The 20,220-nt window shown below is 39.9% G+C and overlaps 1 protein-coding gene across 3 annotated transcripts in view; it reads left to right on the forward strand.

The window, feature by feature from the left end:
* Positions 1-2,186, forward strand: part of RMDN2 (regulator of microtubule dynamics 2) — a 68,431-nt gene extending 66,245 nt beyond the window's left edge. For 2 of the 3 annotated variants that reach the window (XM_061432101.1, XM_061432098.1), the window contains exon 11: positions 915-1,299. In XM_061432101.1, coding sequence (XP_061288085.1) covers positions 915-968 — 54 coding nt within the window. In that variant the 3' untranslated portion in view covers positions 969-1,299. Of the gene's footprint in view, positions 1-914; positions 1,300-1,727 lie in introns of those variants that run through there. The other variant, XM_061432097.1, reaches the window with a different exon arrangement.
* Positions 2,187-20,220: the final 18,034 nt, after the last annotated feature.

Genomic DNA, 20,220 nt, shown 5'->3' on the forward strand with positions numbered 1-20,220 from the left:
AACACCTTAAACCTTTTCTGATAGGTGGTTGGTAAGTATCTGTTAAACACAAAAAATGCGTAGGAGCACCCTACCATCTGAATTTATTTCCACTCTTCATAACTTCCACATTTGTTTTAAGGAAATAATAACACACATAGAGTCCTATAAAACACATTCAGTTCAGTTCAGTCGGTCAGTCGTGTCTGACTCTTTGTGACCCCATGAATCACAGCATGCCAGGCCTCACTGTCCATCACCAACTCCCGGAGTTCACTTAAACTCATGTGCATTGAGTCAGTGATGCCATCTGGCCATCTCATCCTCTGTCGTCCCCTTCTCCTCTTGCCCCCAATTCCTCCCAGCATCAGAGTCTTTTCCAATGAGTCAACTCTTTGCATGAGGTGGCCAAAGTATTGGAGTTTCAGCATCAGCATCAGTCCTTCCAATGAACACCCAGGACTGGGCTCCTTTAGGATGGACTGGTTGGATCTCCAGATTTTAAATCTTAAATTACCTGATAAAAAAATAGGTAGTTTGGATCTTACCATGGAATCTTGTCTGGATCTTACAGAGTAATCTCAGAGTTGTTCAAATTCTGCTGCTAGGACTCAGACCTTTTCCACATGTTATAGTTGAAGAAGAAAACAATGTTATCATTAACACGGTGATGGATCCAGTGTGTCAGCTTACTCAGAAGGGGCTCTGCTTCCTGTATCTACCACCCCAGACCAGCTGGAGAAAGAGCCTGGAAATAGCTTTCTGTATCACTTACATTCTCAGAGATCCAAATCATGCCTGGTGCTAAGACATGCACAGTTTCTTTGTGATGGTCTTTCAAAAAATACCCCCTTGTTCAACAAGTCTGTTTCAAAGTACCTAGAGTATCAGGGTGAAGTGTGAAATTTTACTGTGTATTTGTATTTTCTTTATAGGATAAAGATGCTCAGAAAGAGGTGAAAAAAATAAGCACTTCCTTGAAGAGGTAAATAAAAGAACTTGCTCTTCAACAAATCAGATGTGGTCTACTAAAAATTTAAACTAATCAAAGTTGTGTTTTTCTTTTTTTTTTTATTATCCTTTTTTCTTTTTTGATGTAAGGGCAGTGTGCTCAGATCTGAAGGTAAAACCATGTTTCTGCAGAATGCATTCCACTGGTAGCACTACAAAACTAATTATGTTATTTGGAGAAATCTATTTCCTATAATGTCACTACAAAATGATCTTTAAACATGTATGCTTTATATTTTTCCTATAAATAATGAACTATAGTCTTCAGAATATTTCCTTAAATAAAATATTTAAATCAATTCAACAAAATGAACTCTAGTGAGTGTTTTATTGCTGCTTCAATGGCGACTTTATAAAACAAAATAATTTTACTAATGTGGTAGAAAAAGGGGGAAAAGGCAAAGGACATAAGTTGTTGATAAGAGAAAACAAAAGGGAAACTATAACTAGTAATTTTAAAAATGTGAAGAAAATTATAATAGAATACTGTTTTACCATCAAAATAGCAAGGACTTTTTTTCCTTAAAGAAACATTCAGTACTGACAGTGATGCCTCGAGGTGGACCATCTCATGCACTGCTGCTGGGAGAGCATTTTGACCAAACATTTGGTAAAATTTAACCAGAGCCTTAAAAATATGTAAACTCTTTATCTCATAATTTTATTTTATAGAAAAAATCTTAAAGTGAAAAAGTACACTTATGCACAAATGTTCACAATAGCATTATTTTTTACAGTAAAACCCTATGTGAAACAGTAATAATCCAGTCAATCCTAAAGGAAATCAGTCCTGAATATTCACTGAAGGACTGATGCTGAAGCTGAAACTCCAATACTTTGGCCACTTGATGCGAAGAACTGACTCACTGGAAAAGACTGATGCAGGGAAGGATTGAAGGCAGGAAGAGAAGGGGATGACAGAGGATGAGGTGGTTGGATGGCATCACCGACTTGATGAACCTGAGTTTGAGCAAGCTCCAAGGGTTGGTGATGGACAGGGAAGCCTGGTGTGCTGGAGTCCATGGAGTCACAAAGAGTCGGACACAACTGAGCAACTGAACTGAACAGAACAGTAATAAAGCAGTTAACCATATTAGAATATAACTACAATAGAATATTTTTGACATTAAAAATAATATCAAAAATGACATAGGGAAATGCACAGAGCATCTTAAGTTCAGGTACAAGACAAAATAATATATGCACATGATCTCAACTCTATAAAAATGTGCATAGAAGTTCATCTATTGAAAATGTTCATATTTCTGTAGAGTTGTGTTTTATTTCTAATATTCCCCAATTTTTAATAGTTAAAAGGATTTTTCAGTTGAACTTAACTAGCAGTGATCTATAGATTCCCCACTACCCTTTAACCATCTTTATCCTGGAAATCAGGTCAAAAATTGCTGGTTTGCTATCCCAAATGCGTGGACACACATGCACACTTGTTACCTAAATTTCAAGCCTTGTTCTAGTGATACCAGTTCATCAAACTGAGCCAGTTTCTCCCTTTCATCTTTTATAACAGCCCATCAAGATACCTAAATCAGTCCAACTGATTCATGCCCAAACTCTGACAACTAGTTTAACACTGAAAGTACTAGCTGAAGAGACAAGAGTTTTGCAGGTACACTTGTGTCCACAAAGCCTACCTCTGGCTATCCCTATACAGCTAGGAGAATGCACAAGTTGAGACAGGTGATTGATTCTAGCAGCAGAAAGTAATGTAGAATCAGTCACATTGTAAGGTTTGCTGGAGCAGCTCATTCAAGCAGTGCGTGCGTGCTAAGTTGCTTTAGTCATGTCCGACTCTGCGACTGTCCATGGGATTTCCCAGGCAAGAATACTGGAGTGGGTTGTCACGCCCTCCTCCAGGGGCTCTTCCTGGCCCAGGGATTGAACCCGTGTCTCTTATGTCTCCTGCATTGGCAGGTGGGATCTTTACCACTAGCGCCACCTGGGAAGCCAGCAGAAAGTGGTACAGAGACTTCGGCTAAGAATTATGAGAAACTACAAGAACACTCTTTGGTAATGGTGGGACTTGGGATCGTAATTGAAACATAAGGCCTAATCAATCTCACTTGTTTTAACAAAAGTCCTATTTGGTCCCTGTAGTCCATAATGCCTTCATTGGACAAATTGATGTCTCGATTGAGTGATAAGTTTCTGAATAAGGACTTGACCCAACAGGAGTGTAACTTTTCTGAAAGTTATTTGAATCTTGAAAATATTGTGAATTTCTGCCACATTTGACAGATTTCTCAGTAAGATGTTGATAGAGGAAATCTCTCTCCTCATTGTGGTAATACCATATCCTCTTCCAATTAACATCAGAGCCCTGCTGCCTGATCATAGCTAGTCTTCATCAGGTTTATAATCAAAGCATGTATGTGTGAAGCCAGCTAAGGACAATTTCCACATTAAATCCACCCTCCCCCCACTTTTAAAAGCTGAGTGGTATTTTTGGATGGCGGCATTATATGTAGATTATTACACTTAAACTCCAGTCACTTTCATACAAAGTGAACCATTATGAACTCTTTCCTCTCTGTAGTTGCTCACTCACCACTCATTCTACTGACCTTGGAGTAGACAGACTAGCGGCAGAGAGTTTTTGAAATGATTTCTCCTGGTAGGTCACTGAGGCCAAGGCCAAGGTATACCCTCCACCACAAAGTACATGAACTCCTATACTTTCAAGAGACTTCATATACAGGTTTGGAAAGGGGGAGTTCCAGTCCAGAACGTTTGAATGTGTTCAATTTCTGCATATAGTAAGGGGCATGTTATCATTTCTCGTAAAACATTCATGTAACTCAGTGTTCTGCTAAAATTTTAACAATTGTCATGTCTGGGTGATCTGCCATGTTATCTTTCTTACTAAGTATTGGATATCCTTCATGGTAAATGAAAATCTCTGTTGTGCCTGAAAGTTGTCAAAAAGGTTTTCACTTAATCTTTGCATACTTTTAAAATATAAAAAGCTGTGTTAGGTGGATGGGACCATAGATCTTCTAGACCTGCCTTTTCATTTTACCAGTAAACAATTTTAGCTCTGATGCATAAGCAACACAGACAGGGTCAGAAAATTAGTGAGTGGCTGAGTCAGGACCAGGTTCCAGGTCTTGGAATCTCATGCCTTCTGCACACTTCTCTGAGGTCAGGGCCTTTTCCAGTGAACTGAGTGGAGTCCAGTGTGTTTAGTGTTGATGGCGAGGAAGAGGGAAGTGGGAGGGAGGGAAAGAGTTCTGAAAATGGTAACACGTGCATGGTTTCACCTGTTCTGAGTGTTTTCCCTGTATTAGTTCATTTCATCCTCACAGCAGCCCTACTAAAAACAGTTTTTAAAACAGCCCACTTACAGATGGGGGATCTGAAGCATGGGGTATTATTTTTATTTTTATTGGAGGATAATTGCTTTACAGTGTTGTGTTGGTTTCTGCTATACAACAGCGTGAATCCGCTAGACATAGCCTCCCTCTTGGACCTCTCTCCCGCTCTGTAGGTCAGCACAGAGCCCTGAGCTGAGCTCCCTGTGCTATATAGTTGCTTCCTGTTAGCTATCTATTTTACACATGGTCATGTATATATGCTAATGCTACTCTCTCAGTTCATCCCACCCTCTCCTTCCCCCACTGTGTCCACAAGTCTGTGTCTCTATTCCTGCCCTACAGATAGGTTCATCCGTGCCATTTTTCTAGATACCATGCCTGACACAGTACTAGATCTGAACTGGGCAGCCAGCTCCAGAGTCTGAGCAGTGGTCCGAACCACCATAGAATCCTGCCGACAAACGTGGGGATGTGGGAATAAAAGAAGGTAGAAGGAGAACAGGGAAAAAAAAGGGGGGGTGGTACTTAAAAAAGGATGGTAGAGAGGGATGGTAAAAGTGAAAAAAAAGAAGGAAAAGAAAAGAGCAAGGAAAAATCTTTCCTTGTACTTACTCTTTGGGTATTGATACCCATCTTCTGGTATCATTGTTAAGTACCCAACAATCTATTGGGCATATTGTTGTTTAATTGCTCAGTCCTGTCTGACTCTTTTGCAACCACATGGACTGTAGCCCGCCAGGCTCCTCTGTCCGTGGGATTTCCCAGGCAAGAATACTGAAGTGGGTTGCCATTTCCCTTCTCCAGGGGATCTTCCCGACCAAAGTATTGAACCGACATCTTCTGCATGGACAGGCTGATTTCCTTACCACTGAGCTACCTGGGAAGCCCATTGTGCATCCTGACTTATATTAAAACTGTTTTTTGTATTTCCACCTTCTCCCCACAAGATAAGGAAAGAGAAAGAGGAGGGGAATGGTGAAACTTATTTTAAATGACTCATTCCACTTGCTCTGGGTGTAGGGGAGAGCCTCATTATGGACTGCATGAACTACTGAATGGGCAGTTAACAAGAATATTTCACTTCACAGTTAAAGATAAGGTCACATTTGTAGAACCAAATATGGTTACTATCTTGATGTTCTATGATTTTTTTAGAGCTCCCAAACCTATATTTTGCTCTACACGTCTAAAGTCAAATAGTGTTTTAAAAATAGCTTTGTTGAAGTATAATTGATACACAAAAAATGCACAAAGTGTGTAATTTGATATGTTTTGAGATATATGTATATACCACTATGAAACCATCACTGCAAGACAATGCAACCCTTCTCTCCTGACTCTCCCTAACCACGCCCCCAATCCCCAACCACATATCTGTTTTCTGTCACTAGCAATTGCATTTTCTAGGCTTTTATATAACTGGATTGTATATTATGTACTCTCATTTTTGTCTGGTTTCTTTTACTCAACATAATTATTTTGAGATTCATTTGTGTCATTCAGTTCAGTTCAGTTGCTCAGTCATGTCCGACTCTTTGCAACCCCATGGACCGCAGCATACCAGGCCATCACCTGTCCATCACCAGCACATCCCTGTCCATCACAAACTCCCGGAGTTTACCCAAACTCATGTCAATTGAGTCGGTGATGCCATCCAACCATCTCATCCTCTGTCATCCCCTTCTCCTCCTGCCCTCAATCTTTCCCAGCACCAGGGTCTTTTCAAATGAATCAGCTCTTCGCATCATGTGGCCAAAGTATTGGAGTTTCAGCCTCAGCATCAGTCCTTCCAATGAACACTCAGGACTGATCTCCTTTAGGATGGACTGGTTGGATCTCCTTTCAGTCCAAGGAACTCAAGAGTCTTCTCCAACACCACAGTTCAAAAGCATCAATTCTTCAGTGCTCAGCTTTCTTTATTGTCCAACTCTCACATCTATACATGCCTACTGGAAAAACCACAGCCTTGACTAGATGTTGAAGCTGAAACTCCAACACTTTGGCCACCTGATGCGGAGAGTTGGATGAGATGAGGATGAGGATGGTTGGATGGCATCACCAACACAATGGACATGGGTTTGGGTGGACTCTGGGAGTTGGTGATGGACAGGGAGGTCTGGCATGCTGCAGTTCATGGGGTCACAAAGAGTCAGACACGACTGAGCAACTGAACTGAACTGAACTGATTAGATGGACTTTTGTTGGCAAAGTAATGTCTCTTCTTTTTAATATGCTGTGTAGGTGTGTGTAATAATAGTTATTCCTTTTTATTCCTGACTGGTATTTTGTTACGTATGCCACAGTATTGTTGTTTTTCTCCATTCACCTGTTAATGAACATTTGGGTAGTTGCCAGTATTTGATTATTAGAAATACATCTATGAATCTTCATATAAATTATTAAAATGGACATATGCTTTTGTTTCTCTTGGATAAATATTTAGGCAGAGAGTGGCTGAATTTATATGGTAGATTTATATCTAGCATTTTTAAAAACTGTCAAACTGTTTTCCAAAGTATCATTTTACAGTCTCACCAGCAGTGTATGAGAGTTCCACTTTTTCTAGCTTCTTGACACTTGGTATGGTCAGTCTTTTCTTTTTTTTTTTTTTACTGAAGTATAGTTGACTTACAATATTATATTAGTTTCAGGTATTCAACAGTAATTCAGTTACATATTTTCCATTATAGATTATTACAGGATATTGAATACAGTTCCCTGTGTTGTACAATAGAGTCAGTCTTTTGCATTTTAGCTGCTACTTTGGGTACATAGTAACCTCTACTTGGGATTTTAATTTCCATTTCCCTAAAGACAAATTATACTGAGCTTTTTTCCATGTGCTTATTTGCCATTTATATATCTTCTTTGGTGAAGTGTCTTTCAATATTTTTGCCCATTATTTTAACTGAGTTGCTGGTTTTCTTTTTTTGTTGAATTCTGAGAGTTCTTTAAGTATTCTGGATAGAAGTCTTTTATTAGATACAGATTTTGCCAATGTTTTATCTCCCTGTGGCTTGTCTTCCCTAATAGTGTCCTTCACAAAACAAAAGTGTTTCATTTTGATAAGACAATTTATATGTTCATGTATCTTGTTCTTGGTGCTATATCTAAATATTTTGCCTAATCCAAGGTCATAAAGATTTTCTCCTATATTTTCTTCTAAAAGTTTTTTAATATTTGGTTTTACATTTAAATCTGTGACCTGTTCTAGGTTAATTTTTGTATATGATCTGAGTTATGGATTGAAGTTCATTTGTTGTGTGAATGGATTTGCAATTGTTCCATCACCATCTGCTAAGAAGGTTATTGTTTCTCCTCTGAATTGCTTTTGCTCCTCTGTCAAAAGTCAGTTTTTCATATATATGTGGGTCTATTTATGTACTTTCCAGTTTTTTCCACTGATCTATTATCAGTAATAATGCCAATAGCTCCCTTGGTTAGTTACTTTAGTTTTCTCTTGTCTTGAAATCAGATATTCCTCCAAGCTTGTTCCTTTGCTAACTCTTTTTGACTACTCTAAGTTCTTTACATTTACATATGAATTTTGGAATTCTTTTTTTTTTAGTTTCCACAAAAAAAATCTACCTGGGATTTTGATTGGCATTGTGTCGATTAATTTGTCTCCTCAAGGAGATGCACCCACTATGCACCATTGCCTGGAAACTCTCTCCAGACAGTGACCTAGGGCAATTGTAGGGCTTAACTTTGTTTATTACCTGTGTCTCGAGAACTACTGTCCTTTTTTTCCTGCTGACCAATATCTTGAAAACAACTAATTCATATCCATTGTCCATGTTTTGGGTTTTGAAAGACAGAAATTGTTAATTTGCAAGTTGTAACTGTGGTGCTTTCCAGACTCTAACATATTGACTTTATTTTTTTAAAGAAGTTTCTATAACATTCAAATATGTCTATTCTATAAAATAAAGCAAATTGAGCAATTGCACTATGAAATTAATTAATTGGACTTTGGTTAGAACTCTGAGATTTTTTTGTTTTTATATAACATTGTTACATTTTGGTCATAAAGTTTGCATATGAAGAATTAAATTGTATCTTTCCTCCTTCTTAAATACTTTATATTTACATTTCCTAATTTAAATTGGTAAACATGATTGGGAAAATAGTCTGCTGAAATGGCAGGTAGAAACGGCATCAGAAATTATTAATGGCACATAAATCTGCCTCTGGCAGAGCCCTCATTGGACAACCAGCCCCTTCCAATCTGGCAGACCGTGGTGTAGTGTGGAAATCATCTGGTGCCTAACACAGTCTGTTCTCATTTTTAAAAGGTACCAGTCATGAAGATAGTGATTTTCCAGCCAACCTACCATTTAGTTGTTTATTTTGTCTCTTTGAAATGCATTTATTTCCTTAATGTTTTTCAGCCCTAGGAGCTCAAGTTACCCAATAATCATAATTAATCACATGTATATTGAGCTAACATGGAATTATCCAAGGGCTGATTGAAGTTTGTGTGCAAGTTTACATAATGTGGAGTCTATCTCTAACGCTACCTGGGAAGCCCAAGAAAAAGAATAGAAAAATACAAAATTAGGTATGAAAGTAACTTTATTTAGAATGAAAGAGACATCACAACAAATACGAAGTTTTAAAAGCTGATAAATGCCACAAATATAAAAAAATTGAGAAAAAATAACATGTCATTATTATTTATTAACTCTGAGGGACATCTCTGGGATATTGTTTCCTGTACTTTGTCACATACTTTGTTCTTTTTGTCATAAAATGTTAATTTTTAATGTCATTGTATATAAAAAGGATATAGGATAGTTACACTGGTCTCTCGCCTAGCATGAGTGATTGACATGTATTAATATTTTTCATTTCGGATGGTTTAGAAATGCCCCTCTCAGCCTCCTTTCTTATCACAAATGGCACGCAATGACTTCCTCCGCGGCACAGCTTCCCCAGGGTGAGTGAGCCTTGGGAGGACTCCCACCCCTGGAGCACTGTGAGCTGGCCTGGGGCGCCCTGTGGCAATGGTTGGTCCATCTCCGCCCAGCCTCTGTGCCTCCAGTTCCCAGTCCCATCACACCCCAGCGATGAGGGGGTCCCAGGAAGCCTTGAAACCTAGATCATGGTGGGCCCTAAGCAGGAGACCAAGCAGCGCCTTGTCCAGGTCCTTCTCCTTGGAGTCCAAGTCAGGGTCTAAAGCTCAGTGCAGGTCCCAGGAGCGAGCTGTCCCTGGGGCCACAGACGTGCAGGCTGGAAGTCGCCCATTGACCCTCCCGCCCACCACATCCATCTCAGTGTTCTCATGCCTGATATTTCAATGAAAGCTTTTTACTTGCTGAGATGGGTTGAGAAAGTGCTCCCAAAAGAGAAAAAATGTCTGCTTTCAGATATGAAGTGACAGAGAGAGAGCAGAGAAAGAGAGAAGAAGCCAGCAAAGAGAGGAGGCAGGTCAAGGACCACAGAAGAGGCAGCAAGCCTGAGGCAACGCCAAGACCAGCCTTTCTACTGCAAATTTAAAGTGCTCTCTTACTTCCCTAAAGACAATACAGAATTTTTTTTAATTTTAGTGGGGTTTTTTTGTTGTTGTTGTTGCCATAACCTTCATTCATTGAAATACAGACCCCATACTAGGATTAGACATTGTGGCATTTCTATGACCCAATTATTTTTTTTTAAATTTTATTTCTAGACTTTAGTTTCTGATCTATTGTTTTAGCAATAAAGTAATCCTGTAGTACCCCAGTGTGAAGCTTAAAATGATTTAGAGGACCATCCCCGACAGCATGGCAGGAGTACCTGTTGTTTTCGAGACTCTTTGGCCCCTGGACTCATTGCTAATGGATTGGAAAAATAAAAAGATAACCTATTATTTTTATTGCTTGAGAGACCTGGTCTTACAACATATATGTATAGTGATAGCACACGTATCATGTTTATAACATTTTAAAAGTTTTCTTTTAAATGCAAAACAAGCCATGCTTCATAGTCATATTAAACTTTTAATTTTTATAAGTGTTCTCATGTGTAATATTTCAATGAAAGCTTTTTACCTGCTGAGATGGGTTGAGAAAATGCTGCCATCCTCCTCTGACCATGGAAGAAACTGGAACAAAGGTTAGATTTGCTGGAGGTCACATACCGAGTTCAAGAGTGAGCAGTGGTCAGACCCCTGTGTCCTGACTCTGAGCCTGGGCCTGTGCAGTGATGAAAGACATCATAATTGGAGCCATACAATCCATCTTAAACCATGTAAGATTTAACATCCTTCAGGAACTAACTCTATTTCCTTTTGTTTTCATTTACCAACCAAGTGATTAAAGCAGCTAAAAAGATAGATGTCTACAAAGATAAGACTTCTTAAAATTTGTATAATTGCTAACTTGCCAGAAATGTACATGAATTTCCCACAGTGAAGGAGATGGTTCATTGGATGGGAAAACAGTTATTTAAGATGGGCTTTGGATAGGGAGTTTAGGATATGTCTAAGATAAATTCATGGCAGTGGCCAGGAAAGATGCCTTCTTCTCCTTAGAGTATAATTTACTTACATCTGGTTGTGGTCATTTCTCCAAAAGATGATGCTCATAGTCATAATTTGTTTCCCTTTTAATTTTGATGTCAATATGTGATTTTTCACTGTTCCATAACTATAATTTACATTTCATAGCTTACTTAGTGGAGATTATGACCTATCTCACAGTTGCAAAACCCCCCTAAACATGGACTGCTTTATCTGGCTCACTGAGTTGACCAAGAAATCTCAATATGAGGAGTAAGCTTATTTGGATTTTTCCCAAACTCAGCTAGATACCACTAACACTGGGTTCCTTTATGAAAAGACCAGCTTGCTGGGATGTAGAAGAGACAGTGGCACATCCCCTCCTGACCTTCCTCCTCCTCCTCAGGCTAGGTGAGCTCTCAGAGCAGGGACCCTCTTGGGGATGTACAGGCCCTGGGAGAGAATGCTCTGCTGAACGTAATTAGCTAGACCCCACCTGAAGTTTCTAGATCAAGGGAAGAGCCAGTGGATGGAGTCAGGTCTCTGAAGAATCATCTACCCAAGCACACAGTGACCTACTGCTGCCAGCCTCTGACTCCGCCGCGGTCCTTTATTGAGGTATAAGTTACATACAACCAGATGCAATCGTTTCCAGTTGCACAGTTTGCTGCATTTAGACAGATGTTTATGCCAGGGTCATTCCTACCACAAGCAGGGTATAAAATATGTGCATCCCTCCGGAAAGTTCCCTTGTGTCCCATCCCACTCAATCTCACCTGCCCCAGAACTAGGGAACCTCAAATCTTCTTCCTGTCACTATAGGTTACTTATTCTCAACAATGAATGAATAAATGAGCTCATTCTTCCATCAAGCACATTTTTGAGATTCATCTATAATATTTTTATTGGGTGGGTATATCAATAGTTCATTCCATTTTGTTGCTGTAATATTGCATAGCTTGAATATGCAGCAAATTGTTTATCAATTCACCTGTCTGAAAGTGAAAGTCACTCTGTTGTGTCCAACTCTTTGTGACCCCATGGACTATACAGTCCATGGAATTCTCCAGGCCTGAATACTGGAATGGGTAGCCTTTCCCTTCTCCAGGGGATCTTCCCAACCCAGGGATGGAACCCAGGTCTCCTGCATTGCAAGCAGATTCTTTACCAGCTGAACCACAAGGGAAACCCAAGAGTACTGGAGTGGGGAGCCTGTCTGGGGTTGTTTGTAATTTGGGGTTATTATGAATGAACCTGATCTGAATATTCATGTAGAAGTCCTTCTAAGGATGTGTTTTTATTTGGAAAGTGAAGTTGCTCAGTCATGTCCGACTCTTTGCAACCCCATGGACTGTAGCCTACCAGGCTCGTCCATCCATGGGATTCTCCAGGCAAGAGTACTGGAGTGGGGTGCCATTGCCTTCTCCAGGGAATCTTCCCGACCCAGGGATCGAACCTGGGTCTCCCGCATTGTAGGCAGACGTTTTACTGTCTGAGCCACCAGAGAAGTTTCATTGGAGGGTGGGGGTAAAAACCTAGAATAGGAATCGTTGTGTCACTTGGTAAGTGTCTGTTAGCTTTAAAGGAAACTGCCGTGCTGTTTTTCAGACACTTGCACCATTCTGCATTTCCACTGAAATGTCTGAAAGTTCCAGTTATCTACATCCTCACCAATACTTGGCATTTTAGCTGTTCTAGTAGATGTGTGGCAACATCTCATTGTGGTTTTAATTATGACTAGTGATTTGATCAGAAATTCTGTGCTCATTGGGTATCTCCTTCTGTGACTCAATCACTCTGACTAGCTCCATGATACTAAATTCAATAATACCATAGCCAAAGCATCCTTGTAAGTTGCTGGCAGGTTATTACTTTTTCTTTCTTGCCTTAATGCTGACAATACATAATAAATCTGACAGAAGCTGTCTCCCAGGGTGAGACCATCCAAGCAGACTTTCAGAAATGCCCTGCATTGAACACTGAGCAGGTAGATTGAGCCTATGGCATTGAAACATTGCTGGGAAAAGGGAAATATAAACCATGGGTCCGTCCCTCTAACTCCATTGCTCTTCTCTGCTTATAGGAACCACTGTTGATACAAACTCAGGACTACTCCTGATTTCTGTGACCTCTCACAATACAGTCTATGCCGCGTATAGTGTTATTCAATTTAAAATTCTTTTGAATTGTTACCTACTCCATATGCACATGTATTCATTCCCTAAATAAACTAAAATATACCTCATCTTATCTTTTGTGTGTTCTTGCCACCTCTTCTTAATATCTTCTGCTTCTGTTTGGTCCATACCGTTTCTGTCCGTTATTGAGCCCATCTTTGCATGAAATGTCCCCTTGGTATCTCTAATTTCCTTGAAGAGATCTCTAGTCTTTCCCATTCTATTATTTTCTCTATTTCTTTGCATTGATCACTGAGAAAGGCTTTCTTATCTCTCCCTGATATTCTTTCAAACTCTGCATTCAAATGGGTATATCTTTCCTTTTCTTCTTTGCCTTTAGCTTCTCTTCTTTTCTCAGCTATTTGTAAGGCCTCCTCAGAGAACCATTTTGCCTTTTTTGCATTTCTTTTTCTTGGTGATGGTCTTGATCACTGCCTCTTGTACAATGTTACGAACCTCCATCCATAGTTCCTCAGGCACTCTCTCTATCAGATCTAATCTGTTGAATCTGTCACTTCCACTTTGTATAATCATAAGGGACTTGATTTAGTCATACCTGAATGGTGTAGTGGTTTTCCCTACTTTCTTAAATTTAAGTCTGAATTTAGCAATAAGGAGTTTGGCCAAACATCCTGGAATGTGAAGTCAAGTGGGCCTTAGGAAGCATCACTACAAACAAAGCTAGTGGAGGTAATGGAATTCCTGTTGAGCTATTTCAAATCCTAAAAGATGATGCTGTGAAAGTGCTGCACTCCATATGCCAGCAAATTTGGAAAACTCAGCAGTGGCCACAGGACTGGAAAAGGTCAGTTTTCATTCCAATCCCAAAGAAAGGCAATGCTAAACAATGCTCAAACTACCGCACAATTGCAGTCATCTCACATGCAAGCAGAGTAATGCTCAAAATTTTCCAAGCCAGGCTTCAACAGTACTTGAACCATGAACTTTCAGATGTTCAAGCTGGATTTAGAAAAGGCAGGGGAACCAGAGATCAAATTTCCAACATCTGTGGGGTCATTAAAAAACCGAGAGTTCCAGAAAAATATCTATTTCTGTTTACTGACTATGCCAAAGCCTTTGACTGTGTGGATCACAACAAACTGTGGAAAATTCTCCAAGAGATGGGAATACCAGACCATCTGACTTGCCTCCTCAAAAATCTGTATGCAGGTCAAGAACCAACAGTTAGAACTGGACATGGAACAACAGACTGGTTCCAAATTGGGAAAGGAGTATGTCAAGGCTGTATAGTGTTGCCCTGCTTATTTAACTTATATGCAGAGTACATCATGCAAAATGCCGGGCTGGATGAAGCACAAGCTGGGATCAAGATTGCTGGGAGAAATATCAATATCCTCAGATATGCAGATGACACCACCTTTATGGCAGAAAGTGAAGAAGAACTAAAGAGCCTCTTGATGAAAGTGAAAAAGTTGGCTTAAAACTCAACATTCAAAAAACTAAGATCATGGCATTCGGTCCCATCACTTCATGGCAAATAGATGGGGAAACAATGGAAACAATGAGAAACTTTATTTTCTTGAGCTCCAAAATCACTACAGATGGTGACTGCAGCCATGAAATTAAAAGATGCTTCCTTCTTGGAAGAAAAGCTATGATCAACCTAGACAGCATACTAAAAAGCAGAGGCATTACTTTGCCAACAAAGGTCTGTATTGTCAAAGCTATAGTTTTTCCAGTAGTCATGTACGGATGTGAAAGTTGGACTATAAAGAAAGCTGAGCACCAAAGAATTGATGCTTTTGAACTTGGGTGTTGGAGAAGACTCTTGAGAGTCCCTTGGACTGCAAGGAGATCCAACCATTCAATCCTAAAGGAAATCAGTCCTGAATATTCATTGGAAGGACTAATGTTGAAGCTGAAACTCCAATACTTTGGCCACCTAATACGAAGAACTGACTCCTTGGAAAAGACCATGATGCTGGGAAAGATTGAAAGCAGAAGGAGAATGGGACAACAGAGGATGAGACGGTTGGATGGCATCACTGACTGAATGGACATGGGTTTGAGCAAACTCTGGGAGTTGGTGATGGACAAGGAAGCTTGGCTTGCTGCAGTCCATGGGGTCGTAAAGATTCAGACATAACTAATGACTGAACTGAAATGAACATCTTATCTTGCTTCTGTGTTTCCATGGTAGTGGTTTAGTTGGTAAGTCATGTCCAACTCTTGCAACCCCATGGACTGTAGCCTGCCAGGTTCCTCTGTCCATGGGATTCTTCAGGCAAGAATACTGGAGTGGGTTGCCATTTCCTTCTCCCAGGAATCTTCCCAACCCAGGAATCAAGCCCAGGTCTCCTGCATTGCAGGCAGATTCTTTACCGACTGAGCTACAAGGGAACCCCTTGTGTTTCCATGGTGCTCAATAAATACTTTCAAAAGTAAACTAAATTTTCATGGGGCTTCCCTGGTGGCTTAGATGGTAAAGAATCTACCTACAGTGTGAGAGACTCAGGTTCAATCCCTGGGTCAGGAAGATCCCCTAGAGATTTTCGTTAGAGAGAGTGAGACAGAGAGACAGATTGAACTTACTCTAGATTTCATGTGAACCCAAGCTTTTTATCTCCAGCACTTTACGAGATTCCTCCCCACCCACTCCCTTCTCTTGTTGACAGTGTAAAACAAACCAGTTAGCCTGGAAATTATCTTTATGAAGTAAATCAGCATATTGTTTTGAGTTTTTGCCCCACATGTATTAATTCAAAAAGAACATATGTCTTGGTTCAGTAACAATTTGCAGAAAGCCAGACATCCCATAAAAAAGAATTTGTTTGTTGAGATGTTTATCCCTCCAGCTATCTTTTTCCTTTTTATGACCACAGAGAATACTAGTGTTTCTTCACTTTTCAGAATCATCTGCTCAGGAAGACTTCTGGCAGTGACTCGACAGGAAGTCCCGCTGTGCTAAAGCTGCGGGTCATTATGAGACCTGATTCCTTCCCACTCTTCAGTGTGCACATAGGTGTATCAGCTCCCACCCAGACACTGCCAGAAAGAGCATCTTTCAGTTGGAACATTACTTGTGTCAACGTGAGCCAGAGAGGCCGGGCCTAGACACACAGCTCACCCTCTAAACTGGCCTTTGTCATTCTGTGGTGCCTACATGATGGGGAGCTGTGGGTCCGGGGGCCCAGTGTACTGCTGCTTCACTACCACCATCTGACATTTTGTTGTCGTTGTTTGGTCACTAAGTCATGTCTGACTTTTTGTGACCCCATGGACTGCAGCACCCCAGGCTCCTCTGTCCTCCACTCTGTCCTGGAGTTTGCTCAAATTCATGTCCATTGAGTCGGTGATGCCATTTAACCATCTCGTCCTCTGTCGCCTCCTTCTCCTCTTGCCCTCAATCTTTCCCAACATCAGGGTCTTTTCCAATGAGCTGGCTCTTCGCATCAGGTAGCCAAAGTATTGGAGTTTCAGCTTCAGCATCAGTCCTTCCAATGAATATTCAGGACTGATTTCTTTTAGGATTGACTGGATTGATCTCCTTGCTGTCCAGGGGACTCTCAAGAGTCTTCTCCAGCACTACAGTTCAAAAACCTCAATTCTTTGGCCCTCAGCCTTCTTTATGGTCCAACTTTCAACAACCATATGTGACCACCGGAAAAACCATAGCTTTGACTATACGGACCTTTGTCAGCAGAGTGATGTCTCTGCTTTTTAATACACTGTCTAGGGTTTGTCAGCTTTCCTTCCAAGGAGCAAGTGTCTCAATTTCATGGCTGCAGTCATGGTCTGCAGTGATTTCAAAGCCCAAGAAAATCAAATCTGTCACTGTTTCCACTTTTTCCCCTTCTATTTGCCATGAAGTGATGGGACTGGATGCCATGATCTTCGTTTGTTGAATGTTGAATTTTAAGCCAACTTTTTCACTCTCCTCTTTCACCTTCATCAAGAAGCTCTTTAGTTCTTCTTCACTTTCTACCATTAGAGTGGTATCATCTACATATCGAAGATTGTTGCTATTTCCCCTGGCGATATATTGATTCCAGCTCATGATTCATCTAGCTCAGCGTTTTGCATGATGTACTCTGCATAGAAGTTAAATAAACGGAATGAAAATATACAGCTTTTTTGTACTCCTTTCCCAATTTTGAACCAATCTGTTGTTATATGTCTGGTTCTAACTGTTACTTCTTGACCCACATATAGATTTCTCAGGAGACAGGTAAGGTGGTCTGATATTCCCATCTCTTTAAGAATTTTCCACAGTTTGTTGTGATCCACACAGTCAAAAGCTTTAGCATAGTCAATGAAACAGAAGTAGATATTTTTCTGAAATTTCCTTGCTTTCTTTATGATCCAACAAATGCTGGAATTTGATCTCTGGTTCCTCTGCCTTTTCTAAACCCAGCTTGTACATCTGGAATTTCTTGGTTCACATTCCACTGAAGCCTAGCTTGAAGGATTTTGAGCATAGTGTTACTGTCTGACATAGAGGAGGACATTGAGAGGGCCACAAAAATCAGACTTTTCCACAGGAGAACGAAGGCTTTTCAAACACTGAGCCTCAGTTAACTGATTTTCCATCAACCAATAAGATAATCAGTATCCATAATGATCCATAAAGACTTCACGATCTTGAAGTACCTTCTGCATTAAAAAGGAAAAAGTAGGGAATTCCCTGGCAGTCCAGTGATTTGGACTCTGAGCTTTCACTGCTGAGGGCCCAAGTTCAACCCCTGATCAGGGAAATAAGATCCCACAATTTGTGTGTTGAGGCCAAAAAAAAAAAAAAAAAAGAGTAAATAAAAGAGTAAATTATATACGCTAAATGTTAATATTTTATTCCGTGGCATTCCAGTGATTAGAACTCTGAGCTTTCACTGCTGAAGGTCCAAGTTCAATCCCTGGTCAGGGAACTATGATCCCACAAATTGTGTGGTAAGACCAAAAAAAAAAAGGGAAGAGTAAATAAAAGAGTAAATCATATGTGTTAAATGTTAATATTTTAATATAAATGCTTGAATAATGAAAATCATGTTTGAAACTTTTAAAAATTGACATCTCCCAATATACTTACATTAATTCTCCAAGAATTACACTATTTTTCCAAGCCAGGCTTCAACAGTACATGAACCGTGAACTTCCAGATGTTCAAACTGTATTTAGAAAAGGCAGAGGGACCAGAGATCAAATTGCCAACATCCGCTGGATCATCGAAAAAGCAAGAGAATTCCAGAAAAACATCTATTTCTGATTTATTGACTATGCCAAAGCCTTTGACTGTGTAGATCACAACAAACTGTGGAAAATTCTTAAAGAGATGGGAATACCAGACCACCTGACTTGCCTCCTCAGAAATCGGTATGCAGGTCAAGAAGTAACAGTTAGAACTGGACATGGTTCCAAATTGGGAAAGGAGTATGTCAAGGCTGCATATTGTCACCCCGCTTATTTAACTTCTATGCAGAGTACATCATGTGAAATACCGGGCTGGATGAAGCACAAGCTGAAATCAAGATTTCTGGGAGAAATATCAATAACCTCAGATATGCAAATGACACCACCCTTATGGCAGAAAGTGAAGAACTAAAGAGTCTCTTGATGAAAGTGAAAGAGGAGAGTGAAAAATTTGGCTTAAAACTCGACATTCAGAAAACTATGATCATGGCATCTGGTCCCATCCCTTCATGGCAAATAGATGGGGAAACAATGGAAACAGTGACAGACTTTATTTTTGGGGGCTCTAAAATCACTGCAGATGGTGATTGTAGCCATGAAATTAAAAGATGCCTGCTCCTTGGAAGAAAAGCTATGACCAACCTACACAGCATATTAAAAAGCAGAGACATTACTTTGCCAACAAAGGCCCGGCTAATCAAAGCTATGATTTTGCCAGTAGTCATGTATGGATGTGAAAGTTGGACTCTAAAGAAAGCTGAGCACCGAAGAATTGATGCTTTTGAACTGTGGTGTTGGAGAAGACTCTTGAGAGTCTCTTGGACTGCAAAGAGATCCAACCAGTCCATCCTAAAGGAAATCAGTCCTGAATATGCATTGGAAGGACTGATGCTGAAGCTGAAACTCATATACTTTCACCATCTGATGTGAAGAACTGACTCCTTGGAAAAGACCCTGATGCTGGGAAAGATTGAAGGCGGGAGGAGAAGGGGACGACAGAGAATGAGATGGCTGAATGGCATCACCGACTCAGTGGACATGAGTTTGAGCAAGCTCTGGGAGTTGGTGATGGACAGGGAAGCATGGTGTGCTGCAGTCCATGGGGTCACAAAGAGTCGGACATGACTAAGTGACTGAACTGAACTGAACTGAATTATGTAATTAACTAATTATGTAATATATACTCTACTGAAATGTTCATGATTAAGCACATAGCATACAGGACATTTTAAAGGGTAAGATTACCCCCTTTCTTGATTACAAGAGAAATTCTTAGCAAAGCATAAATAAAGGGATACTTTCTTAACAGGATGAAAGATATTTATCTCAGCACATCGTGCTTATGAACACAGAATTTAGAAGCATTTGTACAGAAGCCACAACCAAAATAAGGGTGACATTACCACTACTGTTATTTAATATTGTTTTGGAAGTACTATCTCTAATTAGAAAAGATACTTTAATTACAATACAACGTTTGAAATTAATATATTAACAAGGAATAATAAATATCATTCTTTATGTAGGTAAATAAACTTCTATGCATGAGAAATGTGAGAAAATGAAGTTCAAAACTATTTTCGGTAATAGAATTTACTGAGCTAGTGCAGTAAAACATTAATGTGTAGAAGGCAATAGCCATTACCAATACAAATAACAAGCAGATAGAAGATGTAATAAAAGGTAATATTTCATTTACCAGTACCACAGTAAATCAAATATCTAGGAATAAATAAGTTTCATACCTGATACATAAGCAAAGAATCCTCCTGCAGTGTGGAAGCCCTAGATTCGATCCCTGGGTTGGGAAGATCTCCTGGAGAAGGGACCAGCTATCTACCCACTCCAGTATACTGTCCTGGAAAATTCTATGGACTGTAGAGGTCATGGGGTCACAAAGAGTCAGACATGACTGAGTGACTTTCACTTTCACATAAGCAAAAGTCTAAGCATTCCAAGGGTTTGAATAAATAGAAAGATATAGTGTATTTTGTCTAAGGAGACAGCATCCTAAGAGTCAAAAAAGGTTCCTCAGTAAATCTACGAATTTAGTGTAATTCCAATTAAAGCACCAACAAGACTCTTTTTTGTGTTC

This window comes from Bos javanicus, chromosome 11 (assembly GCF_032452875.1).
Source record: "Bos javanicus breed banteng chromosome 11, ARS-OSU_banteng_1.0, whole genome shotgun sequence".
In the NCBI taxonomy this organism is placed as follows: domain Eukaryota; kingdom Metazoa; phylum Chordata; class Mammalia; order Artiodactyla; family Bovidae; genus Bos; species Bos javanicus.